We start from the raw sequence: 23,072 nt of genomic DNA, 5'->3' as shown, positions 1-23,072 counted from the left end.
ACCGTTAAGAATTGTTGACTATAACTAAATTAGTTCTTTGTTATTCAACTGTGTTTTTAAAAGCGCTGCAGCGTTTTTTATATTGCTTGTAAACTTATTGAAAGTAATTTCCAAGCTTGCTAGCTTCATTGCTAGTCTGTTTAAACATGTCTGATACAGAGGAATCTGCTTGTTCATTATGTTCAAAAGCCGATGTGGAGCCCAATAGAAATATGTGTACCAATTGTATTGATATTACTTTGAATAAAAGTCAATCTGTACCGATAAAGAAATTATCACCAGACAACGAGGGGGAAGTTATGCCGTCTAACTCTCCTCACGTGTCAGTACCTTCGTCTCCCGCTCGGGAGGTGCGTGAGATTGAGGCGCCAAGTACATCAAGGCCCTTACAAATCACTTTACATGATATGGCTAATGTTATGAAGGAAGTATTATACAATATGCCCGAGTTAAGAGGCAAGCGCGATAGCTCTGGGTTAAGGACAGAGCGCGCCGATGACACGAGAGCCATGTCTGATACTGCGTCACAATTTGCAGAACATGAGGACGGAGAGCTTCATTCTGTCGGTGACGGTTCTGATTCGGGGAGACCGGATTCAGAAATTTCAAATTTAAAATTTAAGCTTGAGAACCTCCGCGTGTTGCTAGGGGAGGTGTTAGCGGCTCTGAATGATTGTGACACGGTGGCAATCCCAGAGAAATTATGTAGGCTGGATAAATACTATGCGGTACCGGTGTGTACTGACGTTTTTCCTATACCAAAAAGGCTTACAGAGATTATTAGCAAGGAGTGGGATAGACCCAGTGTGCCTTTTTCCCCTCCTCCGATATTTAGAAAAATGTTCCCTATAGACGCCACCACACGAGACTTATGGCAGACGGTCCCTAAGGTGGAGGGAGCAGTTTCTACTTTAGCCAAGCGTACCACTATCCCGGTGGAGGATAGTTGTGCTTTCTCAGATCCAATGGATAAAAAATTAGAGGGTTACCTTAAGAAAATGTTTGTTCAACAAGGTTTTATTTTACAGCCTCTTGCATGCATTGCGCCTGTCACTGCTGCAGCGGCATTCTGGTTTGAGTCTCTGGAAGAGGCGATTCGCACAGCACCATTGGCTGAGACTTTGAGCAAACTTAGAACACTTAAGCTGGCTAATGCGTTTGTTTCGGATGCCGTAGTGCATTTAACCAAACTTACAGCTAAAAATTCCGGATTCGCCATACAGGCGCGCGGGGCGCTATGGCTTAAATCCTGGTCAGCAGATGTAACTTCTAAGTCTAAACTACTGAACATTCCTTTCAAAGGGCAGACCTTATTCGGGCCCGGCTTGAAGGAAATTATTGCTGACATTACTGGAGGTAAGGGCTACACCCTTCCTCAGGACAGGGCCAAATCAAAGGCCAAACAGTCTAATTTTCGTGCCTTTTGTAACTTCAAGGCAGGAGCAGCATCAACTTCCTCCGCTCCAAAACAGGAAGGAACTACTGCTCGTTACAGACAGGGTTGGAAAGGCAACCAGTCTTGGAACAAGGGCAAGCAGGCCAGAAAGCCTACTTCCGCCCCTAAGACAGCATGAAGACAGGGCCCCCTTTCCGGAGACGGATCTAGTGTGGGGCAGACTTTCTCTCTTCGCCCAGGCTTGGGCAAGAGATGTACAGGATCCCTGGACGTTGGAGATTATATCTCAGGGATACCTTCTGGATTTCAAAACTTCTCCACAAGGGAGATTTCATCTGTCAAGGTTATCAACAAACCTAGTAAAGAAAGAGGCATTTCTGCAATGTGTACAAGACCTCTTAGTGATGGGAGTGATCCACCCAGTTCCGCGAACGGAACAAGGGCAAGGGTTTTACTCAAATCTGTTTGTGGTTCCCAAAAAAGAGGGAACCTTCAGACCAATCTTAGACTTAAAGATCTTAAACAAATTCCTAAGGGTTCCATCGTTCAAGATGGAAACCATTCGGACCATCCTACCCATGATCCAAGAGGGTCAATATATGACCACAGTGGACTTAAAGGATGCCTACCTTCACATACCGATTCACAAACATCATTATCGGTACCTAAGGTTTGCCTTTCTAGACAGGCATTACCAGTTTGTAGCTCTTCCCTTCGGGTTAGCTACGGCCCCGAGAATTTTTTACAAAGGTTCTGGGCTCACTTCTGGCGGTTCTAAGACCACGAGGCATAGCGGTGGCTCCGTACCTAGACGACATTCTGATACAAGCGTCAAGTTTTCAAAATGCAAAGTCTCATACAGAGATAGTTCTAGCATTTCTGAGGTCGCATGGGTGGAAAGTGAACGTGGAAAAGAGTTCTCTGTTACCACTCACAAGGGTTCCTTTTCTAGGGACTCTTATAGATTCTGTAGAGATGAAGATTTACCTGACGGAGTCCAGGTTATCAAAGATTCTCAATGCTTGCCGTGTCCTTCACTCCATTCCAAGCCCATCAGTAGCTCAGTGCATGGAAGTAATCGGCCTAATGGTCGCGGCAATGGACATAGTGCCATTTGCGTGCCTGCATCTCAGACCGCTGCAACTATGCATGCTAAGTCAGTGGAACAGGGATTACTCAGATCTGTCCCCTTTACTAAATCTGGACCAGGAGACCAGAGATTCTCTTCTCTGGTGGTTGTCACGGGTTCATCTGTCCGAAGGAATGACCTTTCGCAGACCAGATTGGACGATTGTAACAACAGATGCCAGCCTACTAGGCTGGGGAGCAGTCTGGAACTCCCTGAAGGCTCAGGGATCGTGGACTCAGGAGGAGAAACTCCTCCCAATAAACATTCTAGAATTAAGAACAATATTCAATGCTCTTCTAGCTTGGCCTCAGTTAGCAACACTGAGGTTCATCAGATTTCAGTCGGACAACATCACGACTGTGGCTTACATCAATCATCAAGGGGGAACCAGGAGTTCCCTAGCGATGTTGGAAGTCTCGAAGATAATTCGCTGGGCAGAGTCTCATTCTTGCCACCTGTCAGCGATCTACATCCCAGGTGTGGAGAACTGGGAGGCGGATTTTCTAAGTCGCCAGACTTTTCATCCGGGGGAGTGGGAACTTCACCCGGAGGTATTTGCTCAACTGATTCGTCGTTGGGGCAAACCGGATCTGGATCTCATGGCATCTCGCCAGAACGCCAAGCTTCCTTGTTACGGATCCAGGTCCAGGGACCCGGGAGCGGTGCTGGTAGATGCACTAGCAGCCCCTTGGGTTTTCAACATAGCTTATGTGTTTCCACCTTTTCCGTTGCTACCTCGACTGATTGCCAGGATCAAACAGGAGAGAGCATCGGTGATTCTGATAGCGCCTGCGTGGCCACGCAGGACCTGGTATGCAGACCTAGTGGACATGTCGTCCTGTCCACCATGGTCTCTACCTCTGAGGCAGGACCTTCTAATTCAGGGTCCTTTCAACCATCCAAACCTAATTTCTCTGAGGCTGACTGCTTGGAAATTGAACGCTTGATTCTATCAAAGCGTGGGTTTTCGGATTCTGTTATTGATACATTAATACAGGCTCGGAAACCTGTTACCAGAAAAATTTACCATAAGATATGGCGTAAATATTTATATTGGTGTGAATCCAAGAGTTACTCATGGAGTAAGGTTAGGATACCCAGTATATTGTCTTTTCTACAAGAGGGTTTAGAAAAGGGCTTATCCGCTAGTTCACTAAAGGGACAGATTTCTGCTCTGTCTATTCTTTTACACAAGCGTCTGGCAGAGAATCCAGACGTCCAGGCCTTTTGTCAGGCTTTGGCTAGAATTAAGCCTGTGTTTAAAGCTGTTGCTCCTCCTTGGAGCTTAAACTTGGTTCTTAAAGTTCTTCAGGGTGTTCCGTTTGAACCCCTTCATTCCATTGATATTAAACTTTTATCTTGGAAAGTTCTGTTTTTGATGGCTATTTCCTCGGCTCGAAGAGTCTCTGAGTTATCTGCCTTACATTGTGATTCCCCTTATCTGATCTTTCATTCAGAAAAGGTAGTCCTGCGTACTAAACCTGGGTTTTTACCTAAGGTTGTTTCTAACAGGAATATCAATCAAGAGATTGTTGTTCCATCATTATGTCCTAATCCTTCTTCAAAGAAGGAACGTCTTTTGCATAATCTAGACGTGGTCTGTGCCCTGAAGTTCTACTTACAGGCAACTAAAGATTTTCGGCAAACTTCTTCTCTGTTTGTCGTTTATTCTGGACAAAGGAGAGGTCAAAAGGCTTCGGCTACCTCTCTCTCTTTTTGGCTTTGTAGCATAATACGTTTAGCCTATGAGACTTCTGGACAGCAGCCTCCTGAACGAATTACAGCTCATTCCACTAGAGCTGTGGCTTCCACTTGGGCCTTTAAGAATGAGGCCTCTGTTGAACAGATTTGCAAGGCTGCAACTTGGTCTTCACTTCATACCTTTTCCAAATTTTACAAATTTGATACTTTTGCTTCTTCGGAAGCTGTTTTTGGGAGAAAGGTTCTACAGGCAGTGGTTCCTTCTGTTTAATGTTCCTGCCTTGTCCCTCCCATCATCCGTGTACTTTAGCTTTGGTATTGGTATCCCATAAGTAATGGATGACCCGTGGACTGAACACACTTAACAAGAGAAAACATAATTTATGCTTACCTGATAAATTTATTTCTCTTGTAGTGTGTTCAGTCCACGGCCCGCCCTGTCTTTTTTGAGGCAGGTTCTAAATTTTAAATTATAACTCCAGTCACCACTGCACCCTATAGTTTCTCCTTTCTCGTCTTGTTTCGGTCGAATGACTGGATATGACATGTGAGGGGAGGAGCTATATAGCAGCTCTGCTTGGGTGATCCTCTTGCAACTTCCTGTTGGGAAGGAGAATATATCCCATAAGTAATGGATGACCCGTGGACTGAACACACTACAAGAGAAATAAATTTATCAGGTAAGCATAAATTATGTTTTTCTTTGGGTTCTGCAAGGGGCTTCTCTCCCCTTTTTGTTTGGGATCGTACTTCGAGGTCCTCTCAGTCTCTTTAACAAGTTCTTTGTTTCTGTGTTCTTCCTATGGAAGGGTACGGTGTTGGGAGTTTTGGTTGTTCCCCTTGTTGTGTCCAGGGTGGAGTGTTTCTTCGCCTGACCACATAGTCAGCGGGACACTTGTTTCCTCAGAGGTTTGTGTGCTCTTTTTGGGATCGGTTATTTTGTGTGGTCTCTGATGTGGGCTCTTACGGTCCTAATTGATGGGCAGTTATTTGGTCCTGCTCCTTTTTGGTTCTTTTGCTGCTGTTGAAGCTGTTTTCGGGAGTTGGGAAAAAAATTTCAGGCTGTGGTGCCCGCAGATGGGCCGCCTTCTTGTTTCCCCCCCCCCCCGGTATCATTCAGGGTCCTCTATAGCTTGGGTATTGCTTTCCCAAAAGTAATGAATGCAGCTGTGGAATCTCCCTGTATTTAGAAGGAAAACAAAAATTATGACTTACCAGATAATTTCCTTTCCTTCAATACAGGCAGAGTCCACAGCTCCCGCCCTTGCTCTCCAGAGGACGGCCCTAAATTTATATTGTTGTTCTTCTGGCACCTTTTTCACCCTGATATTTCTCCTACTGTTCCCTTGGCAGAATGACTGGGGAAGTGGGGGAGGTATTTAAGCCTTTGGCTGGGGTGTCTTTGCCTCCTCCTGGTGGCCAGGTTCTGTATTCCCAAAAGTAATGAATGCAGCTGTGGATTCTCCCTGTATCGAAGGAAAGGAAATTATCTGTTAAGTCATAATTTTTGTTTTTTCTTTTTTCTCTTGGTATCTTTATTTGAAAAGCTGGAATGTAAGCTTAGGAGCTGGTCCATTTTTTGTTCAGCACCTGCTGATTGGTGGCAAAATGTAGCCAGGGTGCTGAATCAAAAATGGGCCGGCTCCTAAGCTTTACATTTCTGGGTTGTTGTTTTTTTTTAAATAAAGATACCATGAGAACAAAAGAAAATTGGTTATATGAGTAAATTAGAAAGTTGCTTAAAATTGTATGCTCTATCTGAATCACGAGAAAAAAAAATTGGGTTTCATATCCTTTTAAAGGACCTATAAATCCTGTAGAATTGCATAATCAATACCTTTATAATAAAAAGACAATGCAATAACCGTTGCTCAATTTCAAATGAGCAGTAGATAAACTGAATTTCCTTTTTCCTGCCTACAGTATCATGTGACAGCAGTCGGCTAATCACAGATCGTATATGTATTCGCTTGGAACTCTTGCACATGCTCAGTAGAAGATGATGCCTCAAAGTGTGCATATTAAAAGACTGTGCACAATTTAATAATTGAAGTATATTGGAAAGCTTTTTAAAATTCCATGTTCTATTATAATTATAAACGTTTAATCATGACTTTAGTGTCCCTTTAAGCTATACCTGTCACTATCATGTTTCACTTGTAGCACTTTCTCCTCCACTCCTCCTTCTGTATAGCTTATCTAAGTATAGGACTCAAACATATGTAGAAAGTACATTAGCACTTTAGTGCACACTCAGATATTTCATTAGTTCTAGTTACTATAAGTGCTATCACTGAATGTGAAGGGAATTATCGTTGTGCAGAAATATTGCTTTGCTTCTGTATTTAAAAAAAAGATATTATATGTCTTGCCAGTGTGAGATAAGTTATCTAATATCCTAACATTGATTTCTTTACAGTTTTCATTGTGACCTTTAACAATTGTCTTGTTGATTTCAGCTTCCTTCTCATCCTGTCACCCCATCAAGCAAGCATTCAGACTGCAAACCTGCACCTCTAACTCCTGCCTATCACACGCTCCCGCACCTTTCGCACCACGGAACGCCTCACAGTACCATAAGCTGGAGTCCATTGGAGCCACCTAAAACCTCCAAACCCTGGAGTTTGAGTTGTTTAAGGCCTGCGCCTCCACTTCGTCCCTCTGCTGCATTATGTTACAAAGAGGTAAGCAAAAAAAAAATCTATATCTACTGTATATATACAGTGTGTGTGTGTGTGTGTGTGTGTGTATATATATATATATATATATATATATATATAAAATTAAGCCCACATTGATATTACCTGTGTGCATTATTTACATTCATCTCTGTCAATGTTTATGATTCTGAATACAAATAAAAGTCTCACTCTAGAAGATTTTATTTTTATTAAAGGGTATTGCCAGTAAAGTTATTATATCATGCGACTCATAGTAAGAAACGTCATGTAACTATTAAAATAAGTAGTTTGCTTTTTTAAGTGCTGTATATGGATGTATTTTTTTTTAATTCCAGAATTATATTTTATTGAGAGTAAATGTAGCTCCTAAGGACACCTGCTCAGAAATAAATGCTTCATTATAATGGCAATTGTAGGTAATCTTGTTAATCAATTTTTCGCGTGTGTGTGTGTGTATATATATATATATATATATATATATATATATATATATATATATATATATATATATATGCGGTTAACAGAAAGGAGAACTGCACCCCTGAGATAGAACAAAAGCTAGAATAACTTCCATGCCTGTTCATTTATATTGCAACTCAGGGTGCTCGTTCTTTGCAGTTCTCCTTTCTGTTAACCGCATATGTAAATTACCCTTAGGTCTCCCTAAGAGTAATGGGTAATCCAGACGTGGACCCCGTGCACACATGCCCTTAGAGAGATACAACTGCACCTCACTGACGAGGCCCATAGAAGGCCGAAACGATCGTCTGGGGTTGTTGCTTCCCTTGTTCAGAGAAGAATTGCCTGGTATTTCGGCGCTGGACTGTCATTGGGCAGGATCAGACTGATATGCTACAGGATATTTTTTCTCTGTGAAGGGGCATAGTGTGCTAAAAGAACGAGCACCCTGAGTTGCAATATAAATGAACAGGCATGGAAGTTATTCTAGCTTTTGTTCTATCTCAGGGGTGCAGTTCTCCTTTCTGTTAACCGCATATGTAAATTACCCTTAGGTCTCCCTAAGAGTAATGGGTAATCCAGACGTGGACCCCGTGCACACATGCCCTTAGAGAGATACAACTGCACCTCACTGACGAGGCCCATAGAAGGCCGAAACGATCGTCTGGGGTTGTTGCTTCCCTTGTTCAGAGAAGAATTGCCTGGTATTTCGGCGCTGGACTGTCATTGGGCAGGATCAGACTGATATGCTACAGGATATTTTTTCTCTGTGAAGGGGCATAGTGTGCTAAAAGAACGAGCACCCTGAGTTGCAATATAAATGAACAGGCATGGAAGTTATTCTAGCTTTTGTTCTATCTCAGGGGTGCAGTTCTCCTTTCTGTTAACCGCATATATATATATATATATATATATACACACACACACACACAGGGCCTATGAATACCCACAAACTCCCCTCGCCCACCGGGCGAGTAAATGACAAAACTTACCAGCCCGCAAGAAACTGCTTAATATTTGGGACTTAATAAAAAGGCTTTAACTTTAGAAAATATTTTTCTATCACTAGGTTGAAAAAAACAGGGGTATCTTTATAATACTGTATGTACGTCTTGACGTTTTTCCCCCTAAGGAAAAAAGATATAATTGAGCTTTTTTTTTTTTTTACTTCAGCATATGTGGGGGGCTATGATTGACTAAGTATATTTAATGCTGCCACCCTTCACCCTATAGCGCTGTGAGCGGTACTGCATTTATCTGGACAATGAACAGTAACATAACGAGCATTTTAAAAATACTTTTTTTCCCCCTTTCTGCCCAGCTGCCTTTCAACTACTAGTGCGACTGTCAGTGCTGCGCTAGCAGATTTGACTGGGTGCATAGAGATGGTATGTTCTTTACTAATTGGTAAAGTCAGTTTTTGGAGCATTAATAGCATCCAGAAAAATTGTGCACTGCTCTATATTGTTATGGTAGGCAGCCTGATCGTGTACATTGTGCTGAAGTACTGCAGAGGACCCCGGAGTACGTCAGCATAATGTACGTGAGCAAGCTGCCTACCATAACTATATAGTCACTTTAACCCATACTTCATTCATACACAGAGAAGAAACACTCACCGCTCTAGCAGGATGTCTTCCCACGCAGAAAACTTTAGGGGTGGGAAGTAGCAGCTGACAAGGAATAGACCAAGAGCCATGGAGATAAGGGGAGGTCTCTGAATGCATTTAACAGAAAGAACCTCCCCTTTCTACCCTCCTTTCCCGTGTGTGCGCATATGTGAAAGGCAATTTGACATTTTTTATTATAGCCTCTTATATCCCACTTAAAATGTCAGGTCGCCACTCAGGCTAGTAACTTAAAAAATTTAAAAAAAAAAATTAAATTTTAAAATTTAGGTCGCCATTGGCGACCGGACCGGTCTATTCATATGCCCTCTATATATATATATATATATATATATATATATATATATATATATATATATATATATATATATATATATATAAAGGATTTTTGGAAATGACGTCCCTAAGGGGGTAAAAAAGGGGGGGTGAATTTTTTTATGAGGATTCATATATCTCAAAAACAGACAATGTTACAGACGTGAAAATTGGTATTTAGATTCTCCTTTAAAAGTCAAGTAATCAGTGTTTTAACATTTCACAAAAATCCACTTGGGGAGGGGGTTTGATTTAGGAGGATACCTATATCTCAAAAACCAAAGATGTTACAGACATGAAAATTGGTATTTACATTCTCCTTTAAAAATAAAGAAACGTGTTTTAACATTTCCCGAAAATACAGTTAAGGGGCCTTAAAAAGGGGGGGGGGTGTGATTCATGAAGATACATATATCTAGGGCTGCAACGATTAATCGCATATGTGATTTAAAATCGTGATTAATCACCGCGGTTTAAAAACTGCGAGAGTGTACGATTTATAACCCCTACCACTATGATGTCATCTATGACGTACGAGGGCTCCGCAGCGGCCACGTGCAGGTAATGGGGTGGCAGTGACTTGTCAGGCCCGTGGTGGTGAACTCTCAATTCAATTTTAGTACTGACTCATGAGCCAGAGCACTCTCCCTGCTGCTGTAGACTTTCTTGATAGACTGTCACTGCCTGACCTAACTAAGCTTTACTCGCTAGCTCTGAGGGCTAAAGCTATTTAATCACTTATTTATTAGGCTTACGTTTAGCTCAAGAGCTGCAGAGGTTGCCCAGGGTCCGTGGATTGGCTCACCCGACCTCACAGGGCAGGCAGTACTGTGACGTGTATAGAATTATAGGGGTGAAGAATTACTTTACATGTATAAAAAATACAAGCAGTATAGAAAGCATTAAATAATTGTATACAGATCCCACACAACTAAATAACAATAGGCCCTGTGTAAAGACCACATTTGCAATTTTAATCTACAGACAGGAGAATGTAGGAGTGAACAAGGTAAGAGAGGGCAGTAAATAATGCGTGCTGCCGTTCAGGACAGGACATAAAGGCTTCCAACTCACAACATAACTCATGCTTTTTTTAACCTCATTGCTCCTGTTAGAAATTATTTGTTATGCTGTGTACATTGCTTAGCATGGTGTTCTCTACTCTTCCTCCTCTTTTTCTCCTAATTTTTTTTGTATGTTTCATAGGTCAGCATCCCATAGTTTTGTTTATTTATGTATTTATTCACACACACACACATATGTGGTTTGTATTTTTATTCTCCCAGAGTGTTTTGGACATTGAGAAACATGTACATTAAGATTATGTAGTCTTAAATAATTTTTTAATGGAAAAATTAAGGTGTTATAGTCATTTATAAGAAAATCGCGATTGAATCGCAATCGTGATTTTTTTTGCCCATATCAACCATCCCTACCTATATCTCAAAAAACAAAGATGTTACAGATGTGAAAATTTGTATTTACATTCTCCTTTAAAAATAAAGAAACATGTTTTTAACATTTCCCGAAAATATCGTTAAAGGGGGGGGTGATTTATGATGAAACCTATATCTCAAAAAACGAAGATAATACAGACGTGAAAATTGGTATTTAGATTCTCCTTTAAAAATAAAGAAATATGTGTTTTACCATTTCCCGAAAATCCACTTATGGGGGGTCAAAAGGGGGGGTGATTTATGAGGATACCTATATTTCAAAACCCAAAGATGTTGGACATGAAAATTGGTATTTAGATTACGAGAAACTCAAGAAGTTCATGTCAGCGAGTAGGGTTGCACCGATACCAAGTATTTGCTTGAGTACTTGTACTCATTCAAATGATCCGATACTTGAACCGATACCTCCACTTCTTACCCATATGCCATCTTGTGGCGTTTTTTCAAACTGCATGTTCCCATTTCATTTTAAGCTTGAATGGAGACTTAACTAAAATTGTTCACTTCTGTTCTGCCAATACAAATTGCTGTTATTTGTATTCTTGTAGGAGAGATCACCGTACCTCGTTCAGACAGACCCCTGAAGTGCTGGGCAGTTAATAAACTGAGATTTCCAGCTTTGACTAAAATGGGCCAAAATATTGTTCTGCCTCATGCAGTAGTGTGGAAAGTGAAAGACTGTTTAGCTTAGAGTCAAACGTCCTTACTGATAGCAGAAACAGACTTATAGCTGAACATGCAGAGATGCTTCTGTTCCTTAAAAAGAACTTGCCACTAACTTTTTGAAAAAGTATTCTAATTGCTAGATTGTCTGTTATACTGCTAGTTCTCATCTTGCACAATTATGTTCAAAACATGCTGTACTCTGAGAAACATCCTACCTTAGCTTATATTATTGCAGGGAGAGTGTTCATTGGACAAATTACGTCAATTCCTATGAACACTCATCCTGCATTTATAGGACTAGATTTAGATTACATTTGATTGGAAAGCTTTACCAATACTCTGTTCACATTTCCAACTCCATAGACTTTAATGAAGTTGGACATGTAATGAGAGCATTGGTAAAGCTTACCAGTCAAATGTAATCTAGTCTATAGTGTTGTTCCCCATGATTAAACAGTGTACTGTTATATATAACTGTATTGCACTTTTGGTTGGTTGTGATTTTACATTTGTTATTTATTGTTGTTGTTAATATATTTTATTGTATTTTTTTATTTATAAACATGTTCTGTAAACTTTGTGACAACAATCAAATAAAACTGTTGTATTATTTCATAATGTCTTGAGTTACAGTTCTTCATAATTATAAAGAAGCTATCTTAAATAATTAGTCTGTATTGTGCTTGGTAAACTGTCACATTATATAAAAAAAAAGTATCGGTAATTGGTGTCGGCTAGTATTTGAAAAAAAATATCAGTACTTGTACTTGGTCTTAAAAAATGGTATTGGTGCAACCTGAACTCGTCGTTGTGAGTGGTCGTGGTTTTCCTCATTTTTTTACAAATCACAAAATACATGTGAGTGAAGCCGTGGGCAACAGCTATTATATATATGTGTGTGTGTGTGTGAATATATATATATATATATATATATATATATATATATTTATATATATATACACTGTTATATGTATGTGTGTGTGTGTATATATATATATATATATATATATATATATATATATATATATATACTGTATATATAAAACTTCACATAGAAGAGCACTCACAGGATTTTAAAATTAACCAAGACAATATGTTATGTAGCCACAAACGATCATAGCTTTACCGCGGCATCACAGCCGTACTCCCAAACAGCTGGCCTCATCAGCCACATGTGATCTATTTTATCATGAATTGGAAATAAAAATTGGTTAATTTTAAAATCCTGTGAGTGCCCCTCTATGTGAAGATTTGTATGTTGGACTTAAGGAATGCACCCGGATTGGTTGGAGTGCTGGGCTGCTGGCTATCTACTATATATATATATATATATGCTACCTTATGTTCTACTTACAGTTGAAAGTAATTATTCTTTTTTACATTGTTCTATAAATTAAGTAAATTTGCAGCTCATTATAAAAAGAGCAAATTAAAAGTGAAAAACATTTTGCATATGTGTGGTCACTAGAATCAACCCATCTGAATTCCCTATAGACTCCTGTTTCTTGACGGATGCAGCACTTAAATGGCTACATACGCTGTCTGCTAAATGCTATTAAAAAAAAAAAAAGTTTTTTAGGAGCCTTACTGAATAATTCAAATTTTTACCTATTTTCCTAAATTAAAATTCTCACTATTTATATTCCGTTGTGTGTTTAGGAGATGTAATTGTTTCTGTGTGCAGTTAATGCAAGATAAAATCATTTTAAGCAGAAAGTTAAAATGTGCACTCAGTAAAATATGGATTAAAATGAAAGGGATATGAAACCCACAATTGTTCTGTAATGATTCAGATAGAGAATTCAATTTCAAACAACTTTGCAATTTACTTCTGTTATCTAATTTGCTTCCTTCTCTTGGTATCATTTTAATGAAAAAGCTGCAATGCTCTACTGGGAGCTATCCGTTTACAGCTTGTATGTGCAACCACCAATTATCGGCTCCTTAGCCTACCTAGGTATCGTTTTCAACAAATTATTTTATTTCTTTATTTATAAAATATTTTACCAGGAAGGATACTTTGAGATTTCTCTCGTTTTCAAGTATGTCCTGGGTCCACAAAACATTGCATTGATACAATAGGGTACAATAAAATACAAAAACAATAATAATACACAATATATGCAAACATTTAACATAGAACAGGTAGGGAATATATAATCAACAATGACAGGTGCATTCTGTTTTGAGATATGTAGAGAGGGATCTCTTAAAGGATTTTTGGCTTGGGGAAGGTTTGAAAGTGTGCGCGAGGATGTTCCATAATTGTGGCGCTCTGTAGGAAAAGGAGGATTGAGCTGCTTTCTTTTTGTATTGAGGCAGACTAAATAATGTGCTTGTACTGGATCGGAGGTTATAGGAGATGGGAACAGCCGGGGAGAGCATTCTGCTCAGGTAGGGTGGGAGCTTCCCAGAAAAGCTCTTAAACACAAGGCAGGAAAGATGGGGGTGCGTCTGGATTCCAACGACAGCCAGTTTAGCTCTTTTAGCATGTCACAATGGTGGGTCCTGTAGTTACATTGTAGCACAAAGCGGCAGAACGAGTTATACAATGTATTAAGTTTATTAAGGTGAGTTAGCGGTGCAGGTGCATATACTACGTCCCCATAATCCATGATTGGCATCAGCATTTGCTGTACAATCTTTTCCTTTACTGTAGGACTGAGGCAGGATTTGTTTCTGTACAGGGCACCTAGTTTTGGATAAAGTTTAGATGCAATGTTTTCTATGTGGAGGCCAAAGGATAGATTGGGGTCTAACAACATACTTAAGTATTTGAAAGAGTGGACTGCTGTCAGTGTGCAATTTGATTTTGTTTTGATGCATAGATGGGAATTTTGTAGTTTGTGTTAATGATACCAAGAGGGCAAAGCAAATTAGATAACAGAAGAAATTTGGAAAGTTGTTTAAAATCACATTCTCTTTCTAAATCATGAAAGAAAAAATGTGTTCATATCACTAAATAAAAACGACATGAGCTATATATTATGCACTAAAATGCTGAAGATCGTGTATGCTTCTGGCTATCAATGGCAAAACAAAATCATTCTCTGTACATATAAGTAAATTATGATAAAATAAGTGAATGTATTTTCTTTTTTTCCTTCAGAGTAGTGCACAATATGTATCACATTAACTTGTATTCATGCTTGCTTTTCATGTCATTTTTCTGCTCATTTACTTTGTTTTTGCTTCCTTATACTTTATTAGAGGATGTCTTGTATTCTTAAGGTAAGGGGCTAACCATTCTCTGTCCCCTTCAAATGTCATGTCTGGGCTCTATAGGAAAACTGCCAAGCACTGAGGTTTATCACCTCCGCTAGGGGCTTCATTCCTTATTACAAGTATCCCTCCCCCTTTCAACATCCTGAGTTCACATCTCTCTCCTAACCTTGTTCCTCAGTAATCTCAGAAAATAGTTATCTCACCTGAAACTCCTTTGTGCTTGTCTGCCACTTGTCACTGTCACCTAAATACGCATGGGACTATAGTGTATTACTTCTGCTCACACTGGCACATTGACAGTGTGTTCACTGATATTAAAGTACAGTTTATAAACTTCCCCTCATACTGTACGAGAAATACTGTTGATAAAATACATTTTTGTGTAAATGTATTTTCTTTATTGAACCATGAACATGATTCTAGATATATGGAGTTTATTTTCCATTTTGTTATAAGATACAGTCTTTGTTTCTTAATTGACAGATAATGTTCAGCAATTGTGCTGGTTTCTTTTATCTATTCTATCAACTAAAATGTAATTTGATAAATGGCATGGGAAGAGATTGTTTTAGTAAGGAAAAGGCTCTCTGAGCTGTTTCTTTTTTTAACAGGACCTCAGTAAGAGCCCCAAAACCATGAAAAAGTTACTTCCCAAGCGAAAACCAGAACGGAAACCGTCAGATGAGGAATTTGCACTAAGGAAAAGTAAGTTAAGAAATGTATCTTAGTTTATGGAAACTAAGTACAGGCCATTTTGTTCTTTTCTTCCTACCCCCCTTATCTGGAATCGTACTTTTCAGATAAAATTTGCATTTAAAGGAAAATAATAATAATGGAGTAAGTAAGAAAATGTTCTAATGTATAGAGAAGTGATGGTGAACCTTGGCACTCCAGATGTTTCTGAACTTCATTTCCCTTGATGCGTGACTGGAATTCATAGTGCCTAAGCATCATGGGAAATGTAGTTTCTCCAACATAGGTGTGTCCGGTCCACGGCGTCATCCTTACTTGTGGGATATTCTCTTCCCCAACAGGAAATGGCAAAGAGCCCAGCAAAGCTGGTCACATGATCCCTCCCAGGCTCCGCCTTCCCCAGTCATTCTCTTTGCCGTTGTACAGGCAACATCTCCACGGAGATGGCTTAGAGTTTTTTGGTGTTTAACTGTAGTTTTTATTATTCAATCAAGAGTTTGTTATTTTAAAATAGTGCTGGTATGTACTATTTACTCTGAAACAGAAAAGAGATGAAGATTTCTGTTTGTAAGAGGAAAATGATTTTAGCAACCGTTACTAAAATCGATGGCTGTTTCCACACAGGACTGTTGAGAGGAATTAACTTCAGTTGGGGGAAACAGTGAGCAGACTTTTGCTGCTTGAGGTATGACACATTTCTAACAAGACGATGTAATGCTGGAAGCTGTCATTTTCCCTATGGGATCCGGTAAGCCATTTTTATTACATAAAGAAAAAAAGGGCTTCACAAGGGCTTTTAAGACTGTAGACATTTTCTGGGCTAAAACGATTGATATATAAGCATATTTTATACTTCATAGCTTTGAGGAATTATTTTATTCTTGGGAATTATGTAAAATAACCGGCAGGCACTGTATTGGACACCTTATTCTCTAGGGGCTTTCCCTAATCATAGGCAGAGCCTCATTTTCGCGCCTCTATTGCGCACTTGTTTTTGGGAAGCATGACATGCAGATGCATGTGTGAGGAGCTCTGATACATAGAAAAGACTTTCTGAAGGCGTCATTTGGTATCGTATTCCCCTTTGGGCTTGGTTGGGTCTCAGCAAAGCAGATACCAGGGACTGTAAAGGGGTTAAATATAAAAACGGCTCCGGTTCCGTTATTTTAAGGGTTAAAGCTTTCAAATTTGGTGTGCAATACTTTTAAGGCTTTAAGACACTGTGGTGAAATTTTGGTGAATTTTGAACAATTCCTTCATACTTTTTCACATTTGCAGTAATAAAGTGTGTTCAGTTTAAAATTTAAAGTGACAGTAACGGTTTTATTTTAAAACGTTTTTTGTACTTTGTTATCAAGTTTATGCCTGTTTAACATGTCTGAACTACCAGATAGACTGTGTTCTGTATGTGGGGAAGCCAAGGTTCCTTCTCATTTAAATAGATGTGATTTATGTGACACAAAATTTAGAGAAAATGATGCCCAAGATGATTCCTCAAGTGAGGGGAGTAAGCATGGTACTGCATCATCCCCTCCTTCGTCTACACCAGTCTTGCCCACACAGGAGGCCCCTAGTACATCTAGTGCGCCAATACTCCTTACTATGCAACAATTAACGGCTGTAATGGATAATTCTATCAAAAACATTTTAGCCAAAATGCCCACTTATCAGCGAAAGCGCGACTGCTCTGTTTTAGAAAATACTGAAGAGCATGAGGACGCTGATGATATTGGTTCTGAAGTGCCCCTACACCAGTCTGAGGGGGCCAGGGAGGTTTTGTCTGAGGGAGAAATTTCAGATTCAGGGAAAATTTCTCAACAAGCTGAACCTGATGTGATTACATTTAAATTTAAATTGGAACATCTCCGCGCCCTGCTTAAGGAGGTGTTATCTACTCTGGATGATTGTGAGAATTTGGTCATTCCAGAGAAATTATGTAAAATGGACAAGTTCCTAGAGGTCCCGGGGCCCCCCGAAGCTTTTCCTATACCCAAGCGGGTGGCGGACATTGTAAATAAAGAATGGGAAAGGCCCGGCATACCTTTCGTCCCTCCCCCTATATTTAAGAAATTGTTTCCTATGGTCGACCCCAGAAAGGACTTATGGCAGACAGTCCCCAAGGTCGAGGGGGTGGTTTCTACTCTAAACAAACGCACCACTATACCCATAGAAGATAGTTGTGCTTTCAAAGATCCTATGGATAAAAAATTAGAGGGTTTGCTTAAAAAGATGTTTGTTCAGCAAGGTTACCTTCTACAACCAATTTCATGCATTGTTCCTGTCACTACAGCAGCGTGTTTCTGGTTCGATGAACTAGAAAAGGCGCTCAATAAAGATTCTTCTTATGAGGAGATTTTGGACAGAATTCATGCTCTCAAATTGGCTAACTCTTTCACCCTAGACGCCACTTTGCAATTGGCTAGATTAGCGGCGAAAAATTCTGGGTTTGCTATTGTGGCGCGCAGAGCGCTTTGGCTAAAATCTTGGTCAGCGGATGCGTCTTCCTAGAACAAATTGCTTAACATTCCTTTCAAGGGGAAAACGCTGTTTGGCCCTGACTTGAAAGAGATTATTTCTGATATCACTGGGGGCAAGGGCCACGCCCTTCCTCAGGATAGGTCTTTCAAGGCCAAAAATAAACCTAATTTTCGTCCCTTTCGCAGAAACGGACCAGCCCCAAGTGCTACGTCCTCTAAGCAAGAGGGTAATACTTCTCAAGCCAAGCCAGCCTGGAGGCCAATGCAAGGCTGGAACAAAGGTAAGCAGGCCAAGAAACCTGCCACTGCTACCAAGACAGCATGAGATGTTGGCCCCCGATCCGGGACCGGATCTGGTGGGGGGCAGACTCTCTCTCTTCGCTCAGGCTTGGGCAAGAGATGTTCTGGATCCTTGGGCGCTAGAAATAGTCTCCCAAGGTTATCTTCTGGAATTCAAGGGGCTTCCCCCAAGGGGGAGGTTCCACAGGTCTCAATTGTCTTCAGACCACATAAAAAAACAGGCATTCTTACATTGTGTAGAAGACCTGTTAAAAATGGGAGTGATTCATCCTGTTCCATTAGGAGAACAAGGGATGGGGTTCTACTCCAATCTGTTCGTAGTTCCCAAAAAAGAGGGAACATTCAGACCAATCTTAGATCTCAAGATCCTAAACAAGTTTCTCAAGGTTCCATCGTTCAAAATGGAAACCATTCGAACAATTCTTCCTTCCATCCAGGAAGGTCAATTCATGACCACGGTGGATTTAAAGGATGCGTATCTACATATTCCTATCCACAAGGAACATCATCGGTTCCTAAGGTTCGCATTTCTGGACAAGCATTACCAGTTTGTGGCACTTCCGTTCGGATTAGCCACTGCTCCAAGAATTTTCACAAAGGTACTAGGGTCCCTTCTAGCGGTGCTAAGACCAAGGGGCATTGCAGTAGTACCTTACTTGGACGACATACTGATTCAAGCGTCGTCCCTTCCACAAGCAAAGGCTCACACGGACATTGTCCTGGCCTTTCTCAGATCTCACGGGTGGAAAGTGAACGTAGAAAAAAGTTCTCTATCTCCGTCAACAAGGGTTCCCTTCTTGGGAACAATAATAGACTCCTTAGAAATGAGGATTTTTCTGACAGAGGCCAGAAAATCAAAACTTCTAAACTCTTGTCAAATACTTCATTCTGTTCCTCTTCCTTCCATAGCGCAGTGCATGGAAGTAATAGGTTTGATGGTAGCGGCAATGGACATAGTTCCTTTTGCGCGAATTCATCTAAAACCATTACAACTGTGCATGCTCAGTCAGTGGAATGGGGACTATACAGACTTGTCTCCGACGATACAAGTAGATCAGAGGACCAGAGATTCACTCCGTTGGTGGCTGTCCCTGGACAACCTGTCACAGGGGATGAGCTTCCGCAGACCAGAGTGGGTCATTGTCACGACCGACGCCAGTCTGGTGGGCTGGGGCGCGGTCTGGGGACCCCTGAAAGCTCAGGGTCTTTGGTCTCGGGAAGAATCTCTTCTCCCGATAAATATTCTGGAACTGAGAGCGATATTCAATGCTCTCAAGGCTTGGCCTCAGCTAGCAAAGGCCAAGTTCATACGGTTTCAATCAGACAACATGACGACTGTTGCGTACATCAACCATCAGGGGGGAACAAGGAGTTCCCTGGAGATGGAAGAAGTGACCAAAATCATTCAATGGGCGGAGACTCACTCCTGCCACTTGTCTGCAATCCACATCCCAGGAGTTTGAAATTGGGAAGCGGATTTTCTGAGTCGTCAGACATTTCATCCGGGGGAGTGGGAACTCCATCCGGAAATCTTTGCCCAAATTACTCAATTGTGGGGCATTCCAGACATGGATCTGATGGCCTCTCGTCAGAACTTCAAGGTTCCTTGCTACGGGTCCAGATCCAGGGATCCCAAGGCGACTCTAGTAGATGCACTAGTAGCACCTTGGACCTTCAAACTAGCTTATGTATTCCCGCCGTTTCCTCTCATCCCCAGGCTGGTAGCCAGGATCAATCAGGAGAGGGCATCGGTGATCTTGATAGCTCCTGCGTGGCCACGCAGGACTTGGTATGCAGACCTGGTGAATATGTCATCGGCTCCACCATGGAAGCTACCTTTGAGACGAGACCTTCTTGTTCAAGGTCCGTTCGAACATCCGAATCTGGTCTCACTCCAACTGACTGCTTGGAGATTGAATGCTTGATCTTATCAAAGCGAGGGTTCTCAGATTCTGTCATTGATACTCTTGTTCAGGCCAGAAAGCCTGTAACTAGAAAAATCTACCACAAAATATGGAAAAAATATATCTGTTGGTGTGAATCTAAAGGATTCCCTTGGGACAAGGTAAAAATTCCTAAGATTCTATCCTTTCTTCAAGAAGGTTTGGAGAAAGGATTATCTGCAAGTTCTTTGAAGGGACAGATTTCTGCCTTGTTTGTGTTACTTCACAAAAAGCTGGCAGCTGTGCCAGATGTTCAAGCCTTTGTTCAGGCTCTGGTTAGAATCAAGCCTGTTTACAAACCTTTGACTCCTCCTTGGAGTCTCAATTTAGTTCTTTCAGTTCTTCAGGGGGTTCCGTTTGAACCCTTACATTCCGTTGATATTAAGTTATTATCTTGGAAAGTTTTGTTTTTGGTTGCAATTTCTTCTGCTAGAAGAGTTTCAGAATTATCTGCTCTGCAGTGTTCTCCTCCTTATCTGGTGTTCCATGCAGATAAGGTGGTTTTGCGTACTAAACCTGGTTTTCTTCCGAAAGTTGTTTCTAACAAAAACATTAACCAGGAGATAGTCGTGCCTTCTTTGTGTCCGAATCCAGTTTCAAAGAAGGAACGTTTGTTGCACAATTTGGATGTAGTTCGTGCTCTAAAATTCTATTTAGATGCTACAATGGATTTTAGACAAACATCTTCCTTGTTTGTTGTTTATTCTGGTAAAAGGAGAGGTCAAAAAGCAACTTCTACCTCTCTCTCTTTTTGGATTAAAAGCATCATCAGATTGGCTTACGAGACTGCCGGACGGCAGCCTCCTGAAAGAATCACAGCTCATTCCACTAGGGCTGTGGCTTCCACATGGGCCTTCAAGAACGAGGCTTCTGTTGATCAGATATGTAAGGCAGCGACTTGGTCTTCACTGCACACTTTTACTAAATTTTACAAATTTGATACTTTTGCTTCTTCTGAGGCTATTTTTGGGAGAAAGGTTTTGCAAGCCGTGGTGCCTTCCATCTAGGTGACCTGATTTGCTCCCTCCCTTCATCCGTGTCCTAAAGCTTTGGTATTGGTACAAGTAAGGATGACGCCGTGGACCGGACACACCTATGTTGGAGAAAACAGAATTTATGTTTACCTGATAAATTACTTTCTCCAACGGTGTGTCCGGTCCACGGCCCGCCCTGGTTTTTTTAATCAGGTCTGATAATTTATTTTCTTTAACTACAGTCACCACGGTATCATATGATTTCTCCTATGCAAATATTCCTCCTTTACGTCGGTCGAATGACTGGGGAAGGCGGAGCCTGGGAGGGATCATGTGACCAGCTTTGCTGGGCTCTTTGCCATTTCCTGTTGGGGAAGAGAATATCCCACAAGTAAGGATGACGCCGTGGACCGGACACACCGTTGGAGAAAGTAATTTATCAGGTAAACATAAATTCTGTTTTTGAAACATCTGGAGTGACAAGGTTCGCCATCAGAGATGTGTAGAGCATGTTATGATTGCTCATTTGTTTTTGTGTAACTATGTATTTAACCCCCTGCAAATGGGTCAGATTCATGGTTAATGTTCTGTACAAAGCCACCGCCAAGCTGGTCCTTACCAGTAGTCACAATGTATTGAATATCTTGATTGTGGTTTATGTGTTTAGCCATTTGCTGGGGTTGAACAAATAGCTATACACAATGATTTGCCCAATACTAAAACCCTCTGACACGTAAGAGGCATATGATTTTATTATTGCATTATTATGTCTTTTTAAAGTACTAATAATCACAGTTGGCATTTTTCCTAATGATACATCTGTTGTTCTTAGGACAGTGTAAAGTACATCACAAAATAAATAGGGTGGAAAATGGTGAAACTCATATACATTTATGATGTTCCTTTCTTTGATTTCCTAAAAAAAAAACAGTATTATGTATAATATGTAATTATCATATAAATTTATACTAAATACGTTGCATATATAAAACACATCAACCCAGCTTGCTTCCTGTTCATTTTATACATTACGCAAGTTTAACAAATTTACTAAGTACATACAAATTAACAACAACAAAAACAACTTGTATTTTGGATATTTTTACTTGGGATATGGAAGTGATGTAAAAGCATCACTTCTCTGTTCCATTAAAACAAGCCTGTTCCATTTGTATGTTCCAAGTATGTCTTTTACTGCTTGTATATGGATAGTTAGATAGAATTGATTGATTGATAGAATAGATAGATTAGATAGAATTAATCGATTGATGGAATTGATAGGATAGATAGAGATCGATAGATTAGATAGAAGTGATCGATAGATAGATTAGGATAGACAGCATTGATAGGATTGATAGATTGATTAGATAGATAGAATTGATTGATAGAATTGATCGATTGATTAGATAGAGATCAATAAATTAGATAGAATTAATCGATAGATAGATTTGATAGATTAGATAGAATTGGTAGACAGCATTGATAGATAGATGGCCAAAAGATTCTGGCTCTTAAATGTATGGGCTGGCTCATTGATTTTCTTCTTAAACGGGGAGAGTCCACAGCTGCATTCATTACTTTTGGGAATTCAGAACCTGACCACCAGGAGGAGGCAAAGACACCCCAGCCAAGGGCTTAAATACCTCCCCCACTTCCCTCATCCCCCAGTCATTCTTTGCCTTTCGTCACAGGAGGTTGGCAGAGAAGTGTCGGAAGATTAAAGATATTCTCTTATTGAGGGTAGTACTCTTCGGAATGGGACTGGAGTTTTAAGTAGTCCTGTCAGCCTCTCAGTGAGAGCTTGGATGAAAGTTTGAGTCCGGAGATGCAGCGACAGTCTTTATGCGAAACCATCCTGACTCATATTAACAGCTCCTCAGGCTGCCTGCTTTGTTCGCTCAAGTCCATGTCAGAAGTGAGGCTAGTATCTGTCACACTTAAAGGGCTGTGCTCCTGATCCATGGCATAGATTCCGGTAAGATCGTTTCATTTTACTTACAATGTGTGCAGTGTAAAGTAAACAAAGAA

The 23,072-nt window shown here is 40.5% G+C and overlaps 1 protein-coding gene across 2 annotated transcripts in view; it reads left to right on the top strand.

Moving 5' to 3' along the window:
- ARHGEF7 (Rho guanine nucleotide exchange factor 7) overlaps positions 1-23,072 on the top strand; it is a 657,452-nt gene that overhangs the window by 555,747 nt on the left and 78,633 nt on the right. For both annotated transcript variants that reach the window (XM_053707777.1, XM_053707776.1), the window contains exons 16-17: positions 6,686-6,910; positions 15,269-15,362. In XM_053707777.1, coding sequence (XP_053563752.1) covers positions 6,686-6,910; positions 15,269-15,362 — 319 coding nt within the window. The remainder of the gene's footprint in view (positions 1-6,685; positions 6,911-15,268; positions 15,363-23,072) is intronic.

The sequence above is a fragment of the Bombina bombina genome, chromosome 3 (genome assembly GCF_027579735.1).
Source record: "Bombina bombina isolate aBomBom1 chromosome 3, aBomBom1.pri, whole genome shotgun sequence".
Classification (NCBI taxonomy): domain Eukaryota; kingdom Metazoa; phylum Chordata; class Amphibia; order Anura; family Bombinatoridae; genus Bombina; species Bombina bombina.
Note: the sequence above shows the minus strand (reverse complement) of the source record. Positions and strands in the feature narration are given on the sequence as shown.